At 33.6% G+C, this 24,402-nt stretch overlaps 2 protein-coding genes across 2 annotated transcripts; both read right to left on the reverse strand.

The window, feature by feature from the left end:
* Positions 1-6,601: 6,601 nt before the first annotated feature.
* Positions 6,602-7,516, reverse strand: LOC106001466 (olfactory receptor 4C11-like). The gene has a single exon (XM_013036558.1). It carries the CDS (start codon positions 7,514-7,516, stop codon positions 6,602-6,604), a length of 915 nt encoding a protein of 304 aa, XP_012892012.1.
* Positions 7,517-15,929: 8,413 nt separating this feature from the next.
* LOC106001461 (olfactory receptor 4C11-like) lies at positions 15,930-16,853 on the reverse strand. The gene has a single exon (XM_013036554.1). The coding sequence runs from the start codon at positions 16,851-16,853 to the stop codon at positions 15,930-15,932; it is 924 nt and encodes a 307-aa protein (XP_012892008.1).
* Positions 16,854-24,402: the final 7,549 nt, after the last annotated feature.

The following is a 24,402-nucleotide window of genomic DNA, read 5'->3' on the forward strand; positions in this document are numbered from 1 at the left end:
TACAACAAGCACATATAAACATACTAACCATGATAAGAGTAAAAATATTACCAATAATTAAATCTATTTTAAGTTATGTCCTAAGACTGCCTCCTCCTCACCTTAAAGGAATTAAATATTTTGATTTTTAAAATATATGTATATACATATGATATATGTATATCATATTTCTGCTTAAAAATAAAACATCTTGGAACATGTGTGGTTTTTTAAGTCTAACTTGGCATTTGATTTAAAATAATTTAGTTTACTATAAGCAGACATGTAATAATTGCTTGTAATTTGTATTCAAATTTAAATTACTGCAACTTATATTGGTTGATGAATATAGCTACAGGTTTATATAATTTATAATCTATAGATAATAATAAGTCTAACATAAATCTATAATGATTTATAAATTTCTGTAGCTGTCCTGAGTATATTTTTATGAGCATTGAACAACCCAAATTTTACTCATCACTTACTCAAGTAACAGAAAAAATGATCCAAACATTTTAGCCAACTTCATCTCAACTGAAATATCTACAATTCCCTGAATCTGGAAAAACAGAATATTCATAAGTAAGTCTAAACAACTTTGTTATTCACAGATAACCAGTAAGTGGCTACCAGTATAATGAATTGACTTCATTTTAATCCTATTTCCCAATTTAAAACATAAAGCCTTTAGAGATTTTATATGTCAAATTTTTTATGGAATCATGAAATACACTAATAATTATGATCTATCTATCTTTCTTTCTATCTATCTATCTATCTATCTATCTATCTATCTATCTATCTATCTATCTATCTATCTATCTATCTATCTACCTATATTAAAAGTCCTTAGCTGAACTTGTGCCTGGATGCTGTCCTTGAGCTTCTTTTGCTCAAGGCTAGCTCTCTACTACTTGAACCACAATGCCATTTCTGGCTTTTTTCTGACTAGTTTATGAAAACATTGTGCCTACCTTGGTCCTCAGCTCCACCCAGCCTGAGCTCCTCCCAGCCCTGGTGTTCCTGCCCTACAGCTGGCCACTCCCTCTCTCCACCCAAACCCACCTGGGAACCCACCTACCTCACTTCCTGCCCACCAGACCCACCTGCTACCTGAATAGTGAAAGGTGCCATGTGCTCCCTCTTGGGGAAAATATGGCTGCTCTAATAAACCCTATAATAATCTTTCTCCTGTGTCTGTTTCCACGTGGTTCTTTAGGCTGGATGTAAAGGATCTTTTCAGTTTATTGGAGATTAAAGTCTCAGTAGTTTCTTGCTTAGGCTGGCTTTGAACCACAATCCTCAGATCTCAGCCTTCTGAGTATCTCGGATTAGAAGCATGAGCCACTGGTGCCTGGCTGATATATCTTTTTTGAATCAACCCTAGTGCACAGATCCCTTTAAACTTCAGCTCCTGCTTCTTATGAAGTAAAGTAGGGAACATGCATTTTCAAATGGGCTGGGCAAAGTGTGGTCAGTATCTCCGTTATGTATGGTCTTCTGTTTTCTAAGGCTGATGCAATGCATTAATTACTCAGAATATTTTGTAGCAAAACATTTCCACACTAATAAGCACTGTTCCTTATTAACTCCCCAGTGATGACATCCAAGAGCCAAAAGTTACTCGGAAAAAAGCTTCAGAGCCAAATTCAGCCATTAAGTTACTTGAAATGGTGTCTACTTGCAGGTGCCAATGCACTCTGCCTAAAGATATGATTCTGTGACTTACTGCATCAGTGACCTTTAATGATGTTTCACCTGCTGCCAGCCTAACCACAAGCTGTCAGTCTCTTAACAGAGTTCAATTCTCTATTGAACTACTTAGCTATCCATGAGTCCACACCAACTCTCTGCATTTGTAAGAACATCTTCCTGAGCTTGCTGTCCTCAGCACCATACTTGCAAAAATAGTTTGTACTTAAGTCTACTCTCACTCAAATCTTGTGTGTCCCTGGGTATTTTCTAGTGTTTATACATCTGAGTGTACATTTACAATGTGCAAACCATCGATTCTCCAATGAAACTTGTTTCTAGAAGACTTACACAATAATATTCTTCAGTTCAACTTTGGTCTTGGCATGCAGCCAAAATAATACATTCATCCATACTTTACCATTTGAAAGAAGTAAAAAGATAAACAATATAACCTCTGGGAATATGATCACATACTTGTCCAGTCTGCATAAGTATACAATTATAAATCAGTGATATTGATCAGATTTATTATCCAAAAAAGTCATTCCCTCTTCAATACTGTTAAACATTTCAGATGTAACTTTGGATTATCTATTTGTCAACTTTGGATGGTTGTAATGCGCATAATAAATTGAAATTTTTGGTATTAGTGCTAATATCAATAATACTAATCTTTCAATATTAAACATAGACTTCAGAGTAGTGCTACTACTGATACTAAACAAAAGGTAAAAACACAAAGAATATGACAAAGCAAAAATAAAACTAATTTCTTCCTTTCTAGCATCTTGCATAATTTTCCTTTGCTTTTCACACTATCTGATTTGACTAGAAGAGTTCTGTGAAATTTCTGTGTATGCACCCACATATAACTAACTACGTAAAACATTTGAAGTTTTTATTAAATAATTGTACAAAGAGGTTTCAATTCCAGAAGTCAGGTTCTGAGTTCAATACATTTTTCCCATCCTATAACTAACCATAAGACAATTCCAAATGCCCTACAATAAATGAGTGGATCAAGAAAATGTGATATATACACACAATGGAATTTTGCTCCTTCATTATAAACACTAATAGCATGTCATAGATAGATAAATAGATGGAGCTAGAAAACATTATATAAAGTGAAGTATGTCAGGCTCAGAAGGACCAATGGATTGATTTTGCTCTTTGAAATAAAAAGACAAATTTGAAGCACAAATAGTTTCTGCTCAATGAAAAGGAGTTTTTACTCAAAGAATCAGAAGTGAAGCCATAGGCTCAGAGAATATACTTGCAGAAAACACACTTAACAATCACTGAAATACCAAAAATAACAAATAAAAACCTGAATTAAGTATGGCGAAAGTTCTGAAAAGAAATATAGGTCCCATGCTTTCCCTTATTTGTAATAATTAGCATACATCTAGGACAATCTTATCAGATGAGCAGAAAAGCTCAAAAGCTATGTACATATGACCATATAATATGATACTAAGCAAAATGAACCCCAAGATAGGGACACAAGAGTTTTCTCTTTATTATTGTTGTTTTTAATGTACTATGTGAAATTTTTTTTGGTTTCTTTTGTATGTTCTTCCTCCTTTGGTATATCCCCTGTAGTCACTGTATTTGATTTTGGTACCTAACATCTTGTATATATATATATATATATATATATATATATATATATATATATATATATATATATATATTTATCTAATATGGGTAGGAGAAAGGGGATAACAAAATGCTGAAACAAGGACACAGGATGACCCATCTCAACAATGAGACTCACAAGACACTATGTTGGAAATGAACTCTACAACTTCTGGTGGGGGGAAGAGTGTGGGTGGTGGGAGAAGGAAGGGATAGTAGGAGAAAAAAACAAAGGAGGGGGTCACAATGCTGAAAAGAAATGTACTCATTACCTTATTCATGTAACTGTAACCCCTCTGTACAGCATCTTTACAATACACTAAAATAAATAAAGGAATTTCATTAAAGACAATATACATGGAAAATACTGTAAGAGGAAAACAAATTCAGCTAGGAATTAAGTCACAAAATACCTTCATTAGAATTCCAGAGTCCAGGTAAAAAGTTTCAAGGATCCATAACAACATAAAAATCAAAATTAAAAAAAAATGGATAAAAGCTCTGTAACTTACTTGATCCAGCCTCTTCACCAAGCTCAACACCAACAGAGACCACAAGGGTCCCTGGGATGTGTCTCCAGGTGGTAGTCTGATTTTTTTCTCCCATACGCAATATTGCTGAGGTTATGCTACCCATCATTAGATCTTCCCTGGTGTCAAATCAGTGTGGCCACTCAGGCTTCAGTTTTGAACTTCCAGAACTGTGATTTTGTTTTCTTTATGAAGATTTCCTAACTCAATTTTTTCCTGTGTGTCTATTAATAGAGATTTAATTATAGCAATGAAAAACCAACTAGGACAGATAGTAGGCCTAGAATTAATCAGTTGAACAAGAAGGTTTAATTTTCCCATGCCCATGTACATATAGAAGAATCTTGACCAAAGTCGCTCCTCTATCCTTACTCTTTCTGCACTCCCTTCATTTTTGTCTTTTCATGTATGTACTATCTATTTACCTTTAAACTCAATGTTTAGAGTAATTTAGTTTCACATCAATATTTAGCTGAACACATAGAAAGTTTCCACATACATTTGGTTCCCAAACACACACAATCTTCTTTACTATTATACCGAGGTTCTCAAATTGATAAAATGAAGAAAATTTTATTGACACAATATTAACACTCCAAATCCATGTTGTATATTAGGTTTTTTTGTGCTAACGAGTTTTGTAAAATGTATAAATGATCCAGTAAAGTGAGGAGGTTTCAGTGTTCTAAAACTTATCTGTGCTATGCAAACTTATCCACTGTAATTCAACAACTAACCTCCACTGATTTTTATTTTTACTTCTTTTCATTTTTATATGTTTCTAGAGTTTGGGATAAACTTTCAGCAGCAATGCATAAAGGCTTTTCTGATTTGTTTTCCCTTCCTAGCATATGAGTTGTCTGTGTTTTTGAAATTTGATCGTTCTAATAGAGGAATAGTGACATCTCATTGAAGTGGTAATTTGTAATTCCCTAATGATATATAGTGTTTAGCATATTGTCACGTACCTATTAGCTCACTCTGTATTCCCCATCAATGCTAGCTCCTTTCAATTATCCCCAGTTTACTCTCTAATTGCTTTGTGAAATCCATGGTGGAAATAGGTGGAAGGGGAAAAGATAAAAAACAAAACTGTTTAGGAGAGGAAGAAAATTAAGTTTAAATTTTCAACCTGCCAATTCATTCATCAAAATGGGTTTATAAAACATCAGTATAATAAATTCTCATTCCTATCTCTCTTTTACCTCATTCTACCATACAATAGAAATTAGATACACTTCTCTAATTTGGGGAGAAGGGAAAAAACAAAATGCTTAAATAGGGAAACATTTTAACAATGAGATGTAAAAGACACTATGTTGGAAATGAACTTTACAATTTTAGCGGGGGATGGGGTGCAGGAGGTGCAGGAGGAGGAAGGAGGGGTAGTTGTGGAGGAGGAGGGAGGGAAGGGATAGTGGGGGAAAAACAAAGGAAGAGGCAACAATGCTTGATAGGAAATGTACTCATTACCTTGCTCACATAACTGTAACCTCTCTGTACAGTATTTTTACAATAAAAAAAACTTACACAAAAAAGAAATTAGAGCATGGAAACTTCATGAACACATATGAATCTTTTATAAAACAACACCAACAGAGAAAGGGTTTGCTGCAGCAGTGTTTGTTTCTCTTTAAAACGGATAACTAGAGACAATTTTTGTGTGTGTGTGACAAAGATTTGTTTATTTCTTATCTTCAAATTTACAGATAATAGATAATATAGTATTTGGCTTGAAACAAATTTCTACATTTCTTTCTGGTCTCAGAAAATAGGCAAAATAGCAGCATATTTAATTTTTAAATTTAGCTCTGTAACATCTGTTAGTTTCTAAGTTTCTTCATAGAGTCACAGAGCTTTGACTTCCTTGTTGCTTGAATGTACTGATCATATAAACAGCTAAATATCAGAACAAATATTTAGAACAGTCTATCAAAACATCTCACAAAATTATGACAGCCATAACAATTGCCAAAGATAACTCCAGAACCACAGATACATTAAAAATCAAACTAATGATTAACATAAATCATGTTATTTTACTTTTTTCTTTTCTTCTTTGTCACTGTTTTTGATTTCTTTACCTTTTTGTCTTGTATGTAAGCTTATCTATTTGGGGGAGAGTAAGAGTGACCAAATGCAGCAGTGATTCTTTATAGATAATTTGTTGAAAATGAACCAAACAACTTCTGGGGGGATGGGAAAGAAAAACTGGGAGAAATCAATGGATGAGGTGACACTTTAAAAAGAAATGCACTCATTATCTGTCTTATGCAACTGTGATCCCTATGTACATCACATTTACAGTAACAATTGAAAATGATCATGAATTCTTGATAAACTGATTTAGTTTTTTTTTCTAGTACAAATGATCAGGGTAAATCTCACCAGCTTGTTGGGAATATGTTACATCAAGAATTAAATAAGGGACTGGGAAGATGGCTCAGTGGTAGAGTGCTTGTCTTGGATGCATGAGGCCCTGGGTTTGATTCCTCAGCACCACATAAGCAGAAAAAGTCAGAAGTGGTGCTGTGGCTTCAGTGGTAAAGAACTAGCCTTGAACTGAAGAGCTGAGGGACAGCACCCAGGCCTGAGTTCAGGCCCCACAATGGGCAAAACAGAAAAAAAAAGAATTAAATAGAGTAAAACACATAATAGTTCTTCATCCTAAGTTTTGAACAAGTGTGATAAAAAAATATATATTTCTTCTTTTCAAGTGAGGAACAAGGCAGTCATATTGTACACTTATTCATTCAATATTTAATACTCCATAACTTTCTCATGGCATTTTTCACTTCTGCATTCCTCAGTGTGTAAATCAGTGGGTTGAGAAAGGGTGTTCCGATGGTGTAAAATACTGTCACCATCTTGTCTGCTGGGTATGTGGTAGGAGGACGTGTATACATGAATATACAAGGAATAAAGGATATTATCACTGCAATAATGTGAGAAGTGCAAGTGGAGAGAGCTTTCTTCCTCCCTTCTGCACTATGATTTCTCAGTGAATGTAAGATGACAATGTATGAGATCATCAAAATCAAGAAACTGGTAGAACAAATTGCCCCACTGTTGGACACGGTCATCAAGTTGATCAGGTAAGTGTCAGCGCAAGCAAGTTTCAACAAGGGCTGCACATCACAGCAATAATGGTCAATTAAATTGGGTCCACAGAAGGGCAAATTTAAGAGCAAGACAATCTGAGAAGTGGCATGTGTGAAAGATCCCATCCAGGCAAACACAATCAAGATGACACAGACCTGTCTTCTCATGATGGTTGGGTAGCGCAAGGGCTTACAGATGGCTATATAGCGATCAGCAGCCATGAGGATGAGAACGAAGATCTCCATGCAACCAAACAGATGCAGGGCAAAGAGTTGGGTCATGCACTCATTGTAGGAAATGATTTTCTTTGCAGAGAGAGAATCTACAACGAGCCTGGGAGCTATGGATGTGGAAAAGCTGAAATCAACAAGGGACAAATAAAACAGGAAGAAGTACATGGGGCTGCCGAGCGTCCTGCTGAACTTGATGGTCACCATGATGAGCGTATTCCCCAGGACAGTGCCTCCATAGAAAACTAAGAAGATGAAAAACACCAGTCTTTGTTTTTGGGGGTCCTGTGTGAGCCCTAACAATACAAATACAGTTATAGTGCTGTTATTAGGCATTGTTTCAGTTGATGTTGGGAAACTGTAGCTTACAGAAACATCTGCAAAGAAAAAATACAAAATGATTGCTGAATTTTGGCAGCTGAATTTATGTTCTTAGTAATGAAATTAACTTTCCAGCAGGTTATTACTTATGATTGTCATATTTTTTACCAAAGTCATCAATTTAATATCATGCAGTACAATTTTCAGGCTGCATATAAAAGTAATGAAAGAGGAAATGGTTTTTTAAAAAGTAAATATTAGCCTCCAGCTTCTCTGCTGGAGGAGGGGGCTAAGGGAGAGATGGGAAGGAATGGGAAGGGGAAACAAAGGAGGAGGCAACAATGTTTGATAAGAAATGTACTCATTACCTTGCTCATGTAATTGTAATTTCTCCGTACAGTATTTTCACAATAATAAAAAAGTAAATATTATTGTAGGTGATTTCTTATGAGATAATAAATCTTATTAGGTTTAAGCAAGGCTTTATTATTAATAATAAGATAGCATGATGAATACATGGAGAAGTTGACTGCATAATTTAATGTAATATGCTTTGACATTATTTTCATATTTGGCAATTATGGTTATAATTATGCAACCTTTGAGATACATACTTTGAATACTGTAATGTAATTGCAATGAAATCTAGGTGTGCACTCTCAGATACACAGTTAAAGAATGAGTAAAATTGTCATCGATTGTGACAAAAAGTAGTGAATATTCTTCATTTCAGAAATGAAGAACAACCTCATTTGTCCAGTCCAGAATTAAGGTTAAGTGCTACATTGATCCAACGTGTATCCTTTAAGCTTTCCTTTCCATTTCATTAATTCTGTATTTTTCAACAAATTTTCATGAAATCTTAGACACTGATGATAATGTGAAAGAAAAGAGGAGAACAAGCAACATAAACCAGAAACAATCTTTATATTCAAGATTTACAAAGAAAACCAGGGATTTAGAAAATAATCTCTGCAACTTCAGTCACAACTGATACTTTCAGTCTAATTCTCAATGTGTATATTTGTAATATCTATCTACTAACAGATATCAACTGAAGAGTGGTATGAAAAGAGCATTGATGTAAACTTGGTTTGTTTAACATATGAAATATTTTATAAACAACAGAATACATTTATATTTATATTTTTACATATTTAAAGTTAATATATGTCATTATTTATTATTTATTCTAATATATATTTAGTAAACATATATGTATTAAATAATGCACATATTAATTTAATTTAAATAGGTACTATCTCTATTAATAAATAACATAATAAATATATGTAAATATTAATAAATATAAATGTAAATAAATAAAATTAAATTTGTCAAAAATGTTTACTTGAATGTATTTATTAAATACAAGCAATATATTTCAAACCAAGTTTTTATTAATATAATTTTAATAATTTTAATATTTTAAAATATAATTTTATTGAATATAATGTTATGAATTACTTTCAATAGTATATTTTTATCAAATATTTTACATATTATTAGTAAATGCATTTGTATTTGTTAACTATATTAATACATATGTAAATACATATTATATATTATATGCAATATATATATTATAGTATATATTTGTACATATTTATAATAAATATATAAAATATATAATATGTATTATAATATGTAATAAGATTATATATGAATATGTGAATTTTCAAATTTTCACAACATATGTAGAAAACATACTGCATATGAAAGCATTATTTCTTGAAATATAAATGTGTTTCTCAGTCAAGGCACATATTACTAAAAAGATGACCAAATAATTGATTTTCAAGATAACTACCTTCATATATAAGGTGGTTTCATTTAGAATTCATGTGAATTAATAGGGAGTTGTATGACTTCTGCACCCTTGATATTTGTAGTACAATCTTTATAGTGAATGTCTTTAAACAAAGTTGCTGGGATATGTGGGAGAATGTCAATTACCATGTTTAGATGGCTGCTCAGGTGCCTAAAGTGGCTAAGGGAGTGATTATAAAAGACACAATACAAAACTCACTGAAGACATCAGTTCAGAGATTGCATTTCTCATAGATGTGGCCACAACAGGCACTAAAACCACTGCTGCAGCCCTTTCAGTGGTAGCAAAATACAATGCAGAAGTTCAACTTGCATCCCAGTAAAAAATAAATAAATACATAAATAAAATATAAAACTATGGTATATTGTTGAAAATGTTCATATGCAGTGTGGTAACTTGCATATGTTACATGCAATTATCCCTAAATATATTAGAAATTAAAATCTTAATTTTGATACTATATATTTAGGATGACATTTTGACTAAAAATGAAGTCGGTGCTTTATACTTACACACATATAATTTTTAATAGTCCCTTTGAAAGCTATTTATATATGCATAGTACTTGTAGTGTCTGAGAGGGCATTTTGCAATCTTAGATTTCTATATGGAAGATCTATTTCCCTTAAAGTATTCAATTTGTCAACATTTGAAAGTGTGTTACACTAAATTAAAAATAAAGATTTACATGTCTTATCTTAGAAGACTGGGTCTCACATTGTCGTATCACTGACTGAGCCATTCCAACAGTCTCCTGTGTACACAGGCAGTATGCTGTCACTGTTGGGCCATCATTTTAGATCCAGAGGCTTAAGTAATATGGAAAGTTCACTGTAGACTAAGCTGTAGAATGTGATGCTCTTTGAATACAGAATTCACCAGACTAAGGGAACTACAGTTACATTGGCTTTATGAGATCTTTTTGAAATGATTTTTTTCAGCATGCAAATGTAAAACTTAGTGTAGGTTTCATGAATAAGAGAAAAATAAGATGTTCCAATATCTACATGTATTTACATACACATATTAACTGTGAACAGGTAGATATATGCAGGTTAAAAATACTGACAGGTGTGCAAAGAACAAGTCATTCTTTTTACTAATTATTGACATAAGGCAACATGAGAGCATTAAGAGATTGCAGATAAATTCAGATGAACCCTGTTTTATGAGTCCTGTTACATTCATGGCAGCATCACCATTGTTGAAGAGAAATTCCTAAACAATTTCAGAGTGGTGACATTTCTATTTAATTAACTTTAAAAATGATGGAACGGTGCTTAAGTAAACTATTTAACAGTTGCTTACCTGGTAATGTCAGTGGCATTAGCAAATACCAGGCATGTCTTGGTGGTCATTTTGTCTTTCTGGGTTGTAAACCATTTTAGGAAAGTCCCTTCTCTTCCACACATGGCTGATATACTGTAGGAACTGGCTGTGCTATTACTATTCTGCACGTATGAGCCATAAACACATTAATAGAAATCTTACCGGCTTTTCTAAGACGTGTCTCCTTCCTTTCTTCATAAATAACTTGGACACACACTTACTCACACGAGAATTTTAAGTGTTTCCAATTAATGTCAGATGATTCTGAGATTAGGATCTCTTGGGTCTCTGAGAAATTTATGTTTTCATTTGGTTCCAGAATCATTTGATGTTTTCTAATACCACTCCTTGCACAGGATTTTAACTTACATTTTCTCCCTTCATTATTCACTGGTGATACATTTAAGAAGAATGATATAAAATATAGGTACCTAGGAAACTCATTCCCTATAGTGTCTCTTCCCTCCCTACTGTCTAGGAAATGGTTCTGGTCAGGTAAGCCTCAAACTTCAATCCTCCTGATCCCAGCCTCCCAAATAACCCAGTTTACAGGTATGAGCCAAGAGCAATCAGCAATAACCCATTTCTTTATAGTACTCTACAGATGTTCTTTCTCTTGCAATGAAACTGTCTCTCTTTAATCCACTCACAAAGTAAAAAAAAAAGTAAGTTAATACAACTTCAAATGCTTTTCTGTGCTGGATTAAAGTCTCAATAAACCTGTTGTATCACCAAAAATTCTAATTTAATGCATAGTAAGCTAAGATCCATCTACACGTTACACAGTATGCTACCAAGACCACCTACACGTTTGCCAAGATTGGGAGTAAAGTATGAAGTTACTATAAACATCTATCTATTATGTTTTTGTGTAGACATAGTTTATACTTATTTTATTAAATAATGTGCATTTTGGGCTATTATGAAAAGTGTTCAGTATTATTTTAAAAACCTGCAAGCCTGTGTTTCACTGTGCATAGTTTTGTATTTTCAGCAACAATGCATGAAGTCTCTTCTGATTCCCTCCCTAACATGTGAATTGTCTTTGTTTTGACATTTTATCATTCTAATGGAGGCATAGTGGCATCTCATTGAGATGGGAATTTGTAATTCCCTAAGATATAGCATTTAGCATATTTTTATACCTATTAGCTCCCTCTATATTTCCCATCAATGACAGCTCCTTTCAACTATCCCCATTTTACTAATTATTTTGTGAAATCTACGGTAGGAAATAATAGGTTGTAGGAAAATAAAAAACAAAGTTGGTTAAGAGATGAAGAAAGTTAAGTTTAAAATTTCAACCTACCAATTTATTCATCAAAATGGTCTTTTATGAAACTTCAGTATTGGTACAGTCTCATTCCTATCTCTCTTTGCCCTCTTTCTACCATTCAATAGAAATAAGGAATGGAGAAGCAAGTATGATTGTGAATGATAGGTTTACAGATGTTCAAGGCTAGATTCTCTTAAGTATGTATAAATGACATTCTGGAATTTCTCTTTTGCTTATCGACCAATCCGATTTGTCCGGTGCTCCAATTTCTGATCACTAGATCACTCTCTCTCATATTTATACCAGACAAATGGTCCTTACTTCCCTGTTTAATTGCCTCCTCCCCTTCCTTCCTTCCCTCCCTCCCTCCCTCCATCTCTCTCTCTCTCTCTCTCTCTTCCCCCTTTCTCTTTCCTCTCTCTCATTCTTTCTTTGTTTCTTTGTCTTCATTTTTTTTCCTGTCAGTAATATTAGTGTTTGAACTCAAAGATTTCCAAGCAGGTACTGTACCATGGAAGCAGCCCCTAATCAGTTTGATTTTAATTCTTTGTAGAATCGGGTCTTATACCCTGGCTGACTGAATACTGATCATCCTGTTTATATTTCTGAGATGATGAGACTGGTTGGCATGGGTGTTCACTATCTTATGAACTCTTTGCCAAGGATGACCTGAAATCATGATTCTCCCAGTCTCTGTCTTTCAAGTTTCTAAAATGACTGTTGTGAGCCAGGAGGTCCAGCCATTTAAATGTTGGGAAGAGCCTGGGGCATGTACTCTTTTCTCTTGTAAGTAATCACATTGTCTTCTATCAACTTCCTCAACTTTTTTGTCAGTTGTGTAGCTTGAACTCAGGGCCTGGAGGCTCTCTCTGAACTTTTATGCCAAAGGGCTACAGCTCTATCACTTCAAGCTATAGCTCCAATTCTGTTTTTCTGCTTGTTTATGGTAGATAATCATCACATGGACTTCCCTGCCAAGGTTGGCTTTGAACTAGGATCCTCAGATCTCAGCCTTCTGAGTAACTAGGATTAGAGGCTTGAGTCACTGGTGAGTTGCTATTTTAAGTTCCTTATTTAGGAAAGATAGTGGACAACACGTGACAACCTCAGGTTAATGGATATCAAAACACATGGAAAGTTCTGATACTACATACACAATTAAATTGGCTATAATTCATAATAAACAACTATACATTTATTTATATAGATCCAGAGAAAAATAAATTGGAGGCTCCAACCATTAAAAAATGATAAAGAGAAGAAACTGATAATTTTACTGGTTCCATCAATCCACACTGTACTTGTGTTGAACTATTACACCGAATTCTATTACTAAGTGCAATTAACACATACTAATAAAAATATAACATTTCAGGAAACTTGCGTGGGGAAAATTTTCACCCCTATACTTGTTGAACTGATATAAGAACCACCGTGATGGTAGAGTATTTTGAGAAGTTTGGTACAAGTGAGTCATATTCTTGGACTTTATTCTTTCAGTCTGTTTCTCACCAGTGTAAACTGTGAGAGATTACTGAAGTTCATTATGATGATGATAAATATTTTTTTTCTTCTTTTAAGAAAGCAAAAAAAAATTGAGGCTGGGAAGGTGGCTTAGTGGGTAGAGTGCTTGCCTTGCATGCATGAGGCTCTGGGTTTGATTCCTCAGCACCATATAAGCAGAAAAAGCCTGAAGTTGTGCTGTGGAAGTGGTAGAGTGCTAGCCTTGAGCTGATAGCTCAGGGACAGTGCCCAGATGCAGAGTTCAAGTCCCATGACTGACCAAAAAGAAATCCCAAAAAGCAACTTGAAAGAAAAAAAATGAAGTTAAACTTTATTTCCTTAGAAATTGCAATATGAATTCTCAAAAATATATGGTTACTACTAAGGTAAAATATACACTGCAGTTATTAAGCTGAATAATCTATTTAATGATAAAATATCACATTAAATTTCCATTGGAAAAGACTTGTAGTAAGCAGTATCTTGTTTATTCTTCATCATACAGCAAAAATGAGGAATTGTCGCCTCTGATTAATGTTAAATGCTACTAGGACTACAATTTCACGTACTTTTTGTAATGTTATTGCTCTATTAAAACCAAAAGTAGCTTTATATAATATGATTCTGAAGTTTAATTTGTGAGTGAGTGTGTGTGAGTGAGTGTGTGTGTGTGTGTGTGTGTGTCTGTGAGACTGAAGATCAAGCAATGTGTCTGGTGCATGTTCTGTAAGTGCTCTACCACTGAGCCACACTGTCAGCGCTTGTGTGTGTGTGTGTGTGTCTGTGAGACTGAAGATCAAGCAATGTGTCTGGTGCATGTTCTGTAAGTGCTCTACCACTGAGCCACACTGTCAGCGCTCGAGCTCATATTATTATATCATAATAATAATAATATCATAATAATATGAGCTCGAGCTGTTCTTTTCAGATAAAATAAGTACAGGTCATGGTCATGGAATCAAAGATCTAAAGTATCATAAGTTTTAGGCTACTTGAAAGATTTCTTTTATATTTTAACAGTTAAGAGTAAGCTCATGCATAGTTTAAACCTGTAATCTGGTATTTTGCACCACATCAATGTTATGAGAATAAAAGAATACCCTAACTAAAGGTTTTCTATTTAAATTTTTATACATTTTTTTCAATTGAATACTTAACATTGTTATTTAGATCAAATGCATATATGATTTTAAAATGACATTTTCAACATATCTTAACATGGAAGAACAATTTATCATGCTTAATATGTTCTATTCATCAGTGAAAATAAAGTTCAAAATGAAAGGGAATCTGGTAATATTTTACAGATAACATTTTTCATATACTGTCATCAATGAATATGGAAAGCTCAAAATATGAAGCAACTAATATTTTGCTCTGTGAAGTGAGCATGGATAATTCAATGAACTCATTCGAATCTTTTATAAAACAGCACCAATAGAGAAAGCGTTTTCTGCAGCCGTGTTTATGTTTCTAAATCCAATAAGTAGAGATAATTTTTTCGAGTGACAATTATTCATTTCTTTCTTTCTTATCAAATTTATAGACAATAGACAGTATAGAATTTGGCTTGAAACAAATTTCTACTTTGTTCTCTCTGATCTCAGAAAATAGGCAAAAGAGCAATATATTTCAGTTTTCAAATCTAGTTTTGTAACATCTGTTAATTTCCTAAATTTCTTCCCAGAGTCACAGAGTTCTGCCCTCATTGTAGCTTGTATGTATGAATCACATAAACTGCTAAAAATCTGAAAAAAGCATAACAGTGTGTCGAAGCATCTCACAAATTTATGACATGCATAGTAAGTGTTAAAAGGAAGAGGCAACAATGCTCGATAAGAAATGCTAATATAACTGTAACCCTTCTGTACAGTATTTTTACAATAAAAATACCCAAAAAAGATTTCACAAATACTTTAATACAAGAAAATTTTGTATTTCAGAATCACAGGCTCTATTAAAAATTAAATTCATGATAAAAATAAATCACGTTATTTTACTTTTGTATTCTCTTTTGTTGCTGTTTTAGATTTGTGTAACTTTTGTCTTGTATGTAAGTTAATCTGTTTTGGGGACAGTTAAGGTGAACAAATGCAGCAGTGATACTCACTAGACACTGTTGAAAATGAACTATACGGGGGTGGGAGTGGGTTTGGGGAAGAACAATTTGGAGAAAATGAGGGAAGTAGTGACACTGTTCAAAAATGTACTCATTATCTGACTTGTGTAACTGTAACCCCACTGTACATCACCTTTAGAATAACAATAAACAAATCATATAGTCTTAATAAATTGATTTAGCTTTCTCTAGTATAAATGATCAGGAGAAATCTCACCAATTTATTGGAAATATGTTATATAAAGAATTAAGGGGAGAGAACCACATTATATTTAAGGTTACTCAATTCTGAATAAGTGTGATCACAAATATATCTTTCTTCTTGTCAATTGGATGTGAGGAATAAGTCAGTCATATTTGACATCTGCATTCAATTGGTCATGGTTTTAACATTCCATAACTTTCTCATGGCATTTTTCACCTCTGCATTCCTCAGTGTGTAAATCAGTGGGTTGAGAAAGGGTGTGCCAATGGTATAAAACACTGTCACCATCTTGTCCACAGAATACGTGGTTGGAGGACGTGTATACATGAATATACAAGGAACAAAGGATATTATAACTACAAGGATGTGAGAAGAGCAAGTGGAGAGAGCTTTCTTCCTCCCTTCTGCACTGTGATTTCTCAGTGAATGCAAGATGACAAAATATGAGATCATCAAAATCAAGAAACTGCATGAACAAAGTGCTCCACTGTTGGACACGATCATTAGGTTGACCATGTAAGTGTCCGTGCAAGCAAGTTTCAACAAGGGCTGCACATCACAGCAATAATGGTCAATTAAATTGGGTCCACAGAAGGGCAATTTTACCAGCAAGACAATCTGAGAAGAGGCATGTATGAAAGACCCAGTCCAGGCAAACACAGTCAAGATGACACAGACCTGTCTTCTCATGATGGCTGAGTAGCGTAAGGGCTTACAGATGGCTATATAGCGATCAGCAGCCATAAAGATGAGGATAAAGATCTCCATGCAACCAAATAGATGCAGTGCAAAGACTTGGGTCATGCACTCGTTGTAGGAAATGATTTTCTTTGTGGAGAGGGAATCCACAATGAGCCTGGGAGCTATGGATGTGGAGAAGCAGAAATCAACAAGGGACAAATAAAACAGGAAGAAGTACATGGGGCTGCCGAGTGTCCTGCTGAACTTGATGGTCACCATGATGAGCGTATTCCCCACGACGGTGCTTCCATAGAAAGTTAAGAAGATGAAAAACACGAGGTTTTGCTTTTGGGGATCCTGTGTCAGCCCTAACAGTATAAATATAGTTACACTGCTGTTATTAGGCATTGTTTCAGTTGGTGCTGAGTAACACAGTTTACAGAAAAAAACGAAAAAGAAAAAGAAAAGAAAAGGAAATCTGCAAAGGAGCAAAGGAAAACTATAAAAGACTTCTAAATTTTGGCAGTTATGTTTTTAGTTATGAAGCTAATTTTTACTGAAGTTATCAATTTAACATTATGAAATGCAATTTGCCTATTGCACATAAAAGTAATGAAAGGGCAAACAGTTCTTTAAATGAAGCATGTATTATTTTATGTAGTTTCTTAGGAGGAAACAATCTTGTTAACTTTGACAAGGATTTATTATAAATAATTGGATAACATGATGAATACACTGAGAAATATGTCACACAATTTAATTTACTATGCTTTGACATTATTTGCAGACTTGACAATTGTTATAAGTGGCATTTGAGATACATATTTTGAATACTGCAATGTAATTATTTAAACATCAGAGACTATTATCCTCAATAAAATCTAGGTGCACACTCTAGTCCTACAGATGCAGAGTGAACAAAAGTGGCAGAAGTTGTGACAAAAATAGTGAATATTCTTCATTTCAGAAATGAAGAACCACCAGCTTTGTCCAGTTAGTTCAGAATTATGGTAAACTCTTACATTGGTTAAATTCATATTATTTAAGTTTGCCTCTCTATTGCATTAGTTCTATATTCTTCAACAAATTTTCATGCAAAGTGATGACAACATGAAACAAAAGTACAGAACAAGTGACATAAACCAGGAAAGATCTTTTATGAAGATTTATAATGAAACTCCAGGTGCTTAGAAATAATGTCTGTATCTTCAGTCAGAACTGACAATTTCAGTCTAATTCTCACCATATATATTTGTAAATATCTTCTTCTAGATGTCAGGTGAAGAAAGGGAAATATAAAGAGAATTGATATTAACTTGTAGTTTAATCTCTAACATATTTTATTTATTGCATAATATACTTATTATATATTCATAGTTTATATGCTTTAAGTTCATGTTTTGTTTGTCTTAAATATATTTGTAAATATATTTAATAAACATTTATGTACTATTAATAAATACACATTAATATAATTAACATATTTACTAGAATTTATTAATAATAGTAAATACAGTCATATAACTGTTAATACATATAATTGTAAAAAATTCAATTACATTTATCACACTATTCATATGAGTAGTTGTACTAAACACAAATAATATATTTTAAAGTATTTATTAACATAATTCTATTTTTACTACTCATGCTAATTTAAGCTAAATATATCTATAATGTTCAGTATCATTTTTATTAAATATTATATTTATATTTAGAAATGCATTTATGTATGTTAAATCTATTAATACATATGTAAATACACATTACATTTTATATAATGGTACATATTTACATAATATATTACATATAGGTAAATATTATATACAAAATTTCACAATATGTTTAAAAGACACAGGCAGAAAAAATTATTATTTCTAAAAATATAAATTTTAAAAATATAAACGTATTTCACAGACAAGTCAAATGTTACCAGAAAGATGCGCAAATAAATGATTTTCAAAAGTATCCTCTTAATTAAAAATATAAAGCGAGTACAGATTTGCTTGGTTTTATTGTCAGTTAACATTTAAATTAGAATTGGAGTTGTACAAGTTTTGAACCTTTGATATTTGTAGCACAATTTTTCTAGTAAATATCTTTAAACAACGTCACTGAGGAATGCGAGAGAATGTCAGTTACACATGTTTCGATAGATGCTCAGGAGTCTGCAGTCTCTAAGGGAGTGATTGTAAAAAGACACAGCAAAAAACTTCTGCAGACATTGGTTCAGAGGTTGAATTTCTCATAGATGGAGCCACAAAAGACACTAAGACCATTGCTGCAGCCCTTTCAGTGGTAGCAAAAGACATGAAGGAAGTCCAACTTCCACTACAGTACTAAATAAATAAATACATATTATGCTATATTTTTGAAAATGCTCATATGCAGTGGCGAGTTGCACATGTTAAATGCAATCATCTCTAAAAACATTAGAAACTAAAATTCACATTTTGATGTGATGTTTGTAGGATGACATTTTACTAAAATTAATTATGTGCTATATACTTATATATGCACAGGATTCTATACATTAAATCCTTTTGTAAGCTATTTATAAGTGCGTAGTACTTATAGTATCTGATTTCAGTATGGAAATTTCATTTCCCTTAAAATGATTCAACTTGTCCACATTTGAAAGTGTGTTACACTAAATTAAAAATGAAGTTGTAAAACGTCCTACCTTAGAAGACTGGGGCTCACATTGTCCTATCGCTCAGCCATCGCAACTCTGTGTAGATAGGCAGTGTGCTGGCACTGTTGTGCCATTATTTCAGATCCTGAGGCTTGAATACAATGGTGAGTACACTGTTGATTAAGTGATAGAACTTGATGATCTTTGAATACAGAATTCACCACACTAACAGATAGACTGGCTTTATTTCAACATACAAATGTAAAATATATTTTAAGCTTCTAAAATAAGTAACAGAAATATAATCTGTTCAAATATCTACATATAATTATTTACATACATTACAATGAACAAGTAGACCTACGCAGCTAAAAAAATGACGTTTGTAGAGAACAGTCATCAGTTTTGCTAATTATTGACATACGGCAACCTGACAGTATTTAGAGATTGCAGATCGATTCGGATTAAGCCTGTTTCATAGTATTGTGTATCTGGCTGTCATTGAGAAACAGGGATGTCTGAGTCTTGTTATATTCATAGCAGCATTACCATTGCTGAAGAGAAATTCCTGGACAATTTCAGAGTGGTGACATTTCAATTGAATTAACTTTAAAATGATCTAATGGTGCTTAAGTAAAATATCTCTAACAGTGCTTACCTTGTAAATGTTGTTAGCATTAAGAAATACCATGCATGTCTTGATTGTCATCTTCTTTTTCTGGGTTGTAAACCATTTTAGACAAGTCCTGATTCTACACATGCCTGACATACTGTAGGAACTGGCTGTGCTATTATTATTCTGCAAGTATGAGACATGGTGACATTAAAAGATAGCTTACCAGCTTTGGTGACAGTAAAAGATATCTTACAAGCTTTGGTAACAATGGAGGGAGTTTGGTGTGTTGTGTCTCCTTCCTTTCTTTGTAAATAACTTGGGAACTATTTACGTTAATGAGAATTTTTAAAGTGCTTCTCATTAATATCTGATAATTCTGAAATCAAGATCTTTTGGATCTCCAAGAGGAATTTATGTTTTCACTTGGTTCCAGAATCATTCGATATTTTCTCTAACTACTCCTTGCACGGGATTTTAACTTTCATTTTCCCCTCTCTTTATTCCCTGGTGATACACTTAACAAGAATGACAGAAAACATAGGTGTCTGGGAAACGCATTTCCCTAAAGTGTCTCTTCCCTCCCAATTAAGAAACAGGAGCCAGGTGAGTTAAAGAACTTAATCTGAATTTTGCCTTCTATTATACAAAATGTAGGATATTACTTCAACTAAAATGACATTCAGAATAGCAAATGCAATGTTTATCTAGAATAAATAAAAACAATGTAGCACTCACACTTTTGTTCTAATAGCAATCTTAAATAAAATGATCATGGAAGAAATGGACAATCTGTGAATATGTGTGAGAATGTCCTGTGTGGTATAAAGGATGTGAGTGACAGAATTCACACAGCACCCATGCAACGTTGAATTTATTCACTGTAGACATGGATCATTTGAAAGACTATTTGATGGCCATATATATAAGGAAAGAAACCTCACATTAACAACCTCACAGTAAATTTAACCAAAAGTAATGTAATTTTTTTATTGTGAAAATACTATACAGAGGGGTTACAATTACATGGGCAAGATAATGAGTACATTTCTTATCAAGCATTGTTGCCTCCTCCTCCTTTGTTTCCCCTTCCCATCCCTTCCAATCTCCCTCTTCCTCCCTACCTTCCCCATCCCCCCCCAGCCAAAGTTGTAAAGTTCATTTTTCGACATAACGTCTTATGTCTCATTGTTGCAATGGGTCCACCTGTAGCCCTATTTAAACAATTTGTTTTTTCCCTTCACCTCCACAAATTATATCAACATCAAATATAGTGAAAACAGGGGTATTGGAATTTTTAATGTACACATATCAATTGGTCAGTGTGTATGTATGTGTACCAAAGACTCTACAGTCATCAATAATTTAGTAAAAATAAATGACTGGAGGAGAAAAATGAAAAACTTCTGGGGATAAAATTCAAAATTATTTTTATGGATGTATGCTCAAAGTCTTATAGTATCTCCCTCTCTCAAATTTTAAGTGTGATTGGCACAGTCTGACAGAATGGGCCTAGTCCACTGAACAAAGGAAGTATCATCAAGAGATGAATGATTCCATCACTCATATTTATGTATTGCTTACATGTGCCCACTGACTTGACAAGATGAAAAGGACACTTCCGTGATTTGAACTGTCACAAAGTTTTATGCTAATCTTGAGAACAAAATATTCAGTACAACTGAAGACTTCAGAGAAGTCTATAACTTAAGCTCCCGAGCGCTGGCAAGGTCATTCAAAATGGGAAAATATCAAGCAGTGGTCACTGTCAAAGTATGCAAAAGGAAATGGGATAAGTAAATGAATTTGCTGTCCTAAATAGAGATATGAAGAGATTAGGAAATGAATTTGAAGTATGTATGTCATAAATCACAATTAGTAATCATTTTGACAAATGTGTCATACTAATTTGAGATGATAAGTTGAGAAACTAAGTGTGAGTATATGGGAACTCTTTGGAATCTTTTCACAAAGTTTCTGAAAATATACATCTATTTGAAAATAAATTGTGCAATTGATATAAATATAAGATTATTATAAAATTTGACAGTCTATTGGATACTCAAAGAGCTTTAATTTGTATAAACAATTTTTATCTAAATGTTGGCAGATCTAACTACCATTTACTAAAACATAGCATTTTAGAAAATATTATTCTATCATCCATTATTACTATTTTTGTTCAATTTAAATGATGGGCCAATTTATAATAATTTATTATTCATACCATTTTTATGTGTATAGTACATTGCATGCCATTCAATCACAGTCTTATACAGTTGACATTCTTGTCCATCTACAGAAATCCATCTTCAAATTCTGAAACTCTCTGTCCATTCAATAACCCACTATTGTATCTCATTCCAGTCTGATAACCATAATTCTACAGCTATTGTGTATGACTTTGAACACTCAAGGTATCTCAGATAAAATGAATCACTCAGCATGCATGCACTCCAGTTTTGTGTCACTTCATGAACTTGAGGTTCACCAGCATGTCACCATTTCCTGAGTTTTGAAATTGAAAAATAGTTGAGGTCATTCTTGCCATACATTTGGTTTATAAATCCATCTGTTCATAAATGTTTCATTTGAATTCATGTGTTGTCTATTCTGAATGATAGTATTCTAGCCACAAGGGTAGAAATGCCTGACAAAATATTAATTCTTCATGTATTTTGATTGTATGTTTGGAAATAGATGATTGCTTTTAATCTGTGATTTTTAAGAAGCATGTTTGAAGGAGGAGAATCTTTCATAACAGAACAGTTTTATAAAACCAAACAATGTGAGAGCCTTCTTTATCACCACCAGTTTTGATTTACAAATATTTTATGTATTTCTTCATTCATTTTTAGTATATTTTTAAGTAGCTGCACACGCAAAGCATCATTTAACAGAGCAGTATATGAGTATGGGACATGTTGGTCTATATCTGTCTCGCTCTTCCCTCTATCCACCTTTGTTCTCTTTGGCAGTACTAGGGCTCGAACTCAGGGCCTCATCCTTGCTCGGCTGTCTACGACTTGAAGCGCACTTCCAGCGCTAGTCTTTGCTGGTCATTTCTGAGATCCAGTCTAGGAAACATTTCTGGTCAGGCTAACCTCCAACTGTAAACCTTATGCTCTCAGCCTCCCAAATACCTTGGATTACAGGTATGAGCCAAGAGCAACCAGCAATGACTCATTTCTTTATAGTGTTGTACAGATATTCTTTCTCTTACATTAAAACACTGTTTCTTTAAACCAATCATAAAGTAAAAAAGAAATAATTGAACCATATTCTAAATACTCCTCTATTTATGATAGAATTAAGTCCTAAGAAACCTGTTGTATCAAAAACCGTCCACATGGTACACAGTATGCTACTGCAGCCACCTATACTTTTTTTCCCCCAGGATTTGGAGTAAGGAATAAAGTGAGTATAAACATCGTTATGTCTGTTTCTGTGCAGACATAGTATATTCTTAGTTTATTAAATAATCAGGCTATACTTTTGGCCTTTATGAAGAGTGTTCAATGTTTAAAAACCTGCAAGCTTGTGTTCCCCTGTGCATGTATGTATTTCCAGCAGCTATATAAAAAGATCTTTGGATTCATTCCCTCTCTAGGTAACTCATATGTGTAGTCTGTGTTTTGAAATGTGATCATTCTAATACATGCATAGTGATAGATCATTGAAAGGGTAATTTGTAATTCCATAATGACATATAGTACTTAGCATATTTTCAGGTGCTATTTACTCACTGGATATTCTCCACCAATGTTGGGTTGTTCCCTCATTTCATTTTCTAAATGCCCATGAAAACCATGGTGAGAAACAGGAGAGAAAGAGAAAAATAAGAATGTTTAAGAGAGGAAGAAAAACAGGTTTAATTATTCAATCAACCAATTCATTTATTCAAATGGGCTTTTATAAAACTTCACTGTTATACATCTTTCAGCCATTCAATAAAAACAGGGAATAGAAATGTAAATGTCATTGTGAGTGGATGGATCTGTCAACCTCATTTTTAAAGGGAAATGTCAATTTGATCATTCCAACTTGTCCAGGAGTTCCAATTTGTGATTAGTCTTTCTCGCATTTATATTAGCTAAATGGTCCTCAGCTCCCTGTTCAATCCTCCTCCCCACTCTTTTCTCTCTCCTTCTTATTCTCTCTCTTTTCCCCCTCTATCTCCTTTCCTCCCCCCTAAAATATTAGTGTTTGAACTGAAGATTTTCAGGTAGGTGATCTACCGTACCATGAGAGCCATCCCCTCAGCATTTTGATTTTAATTCTTTGTAGAATGGGGTCTTACATTTACCACCCAGCCAATTGAATATGGATCATCCTATTTACATTTCCCATGGGTCTGAGATGACCAGAACATGTCATTCAGCCCAACTTGTGGTGGTTGGCATAGTGGCTCCCTGTCCCATGAACTCAGTCAAATAGAGGCATAGTAGCATCTCATTGAGATGTTAATTTGTAATTCCCAAATGGTGTTCAGCATAATTTCACCTACCTAATATCCCACTCTATATTCCCCACCAATGCTTTCTCATTTCAATTCTCCCCACTTTACTCTCTAATTGTTCTTTTTTTTTTTAAATTTTATTTTATTTGTGAACATGCTGTACAGAGGAGTTACAATTACATGGGCAGGATAATGCGTACATTTCTTACCAAGCATTGCAGCCTCCTCCTTTGTTTACCCTTCACATCCC

This window comes from Dipodomys ordii, unplaced genomic scaffold (assembly GCF_000151885.1).
Source record: "Dipodomys ordii isolate 6190 unplaced genomic scaffold, Dord_2.0 Scaffold298, whole genome shotgun sequence".
Lineage (NCBI taxonomy): Eukaryota > Metazoa > Chordata > Mammalia > Rodentia > Heteromyidae > Dipodomys > Dipodomys ordii.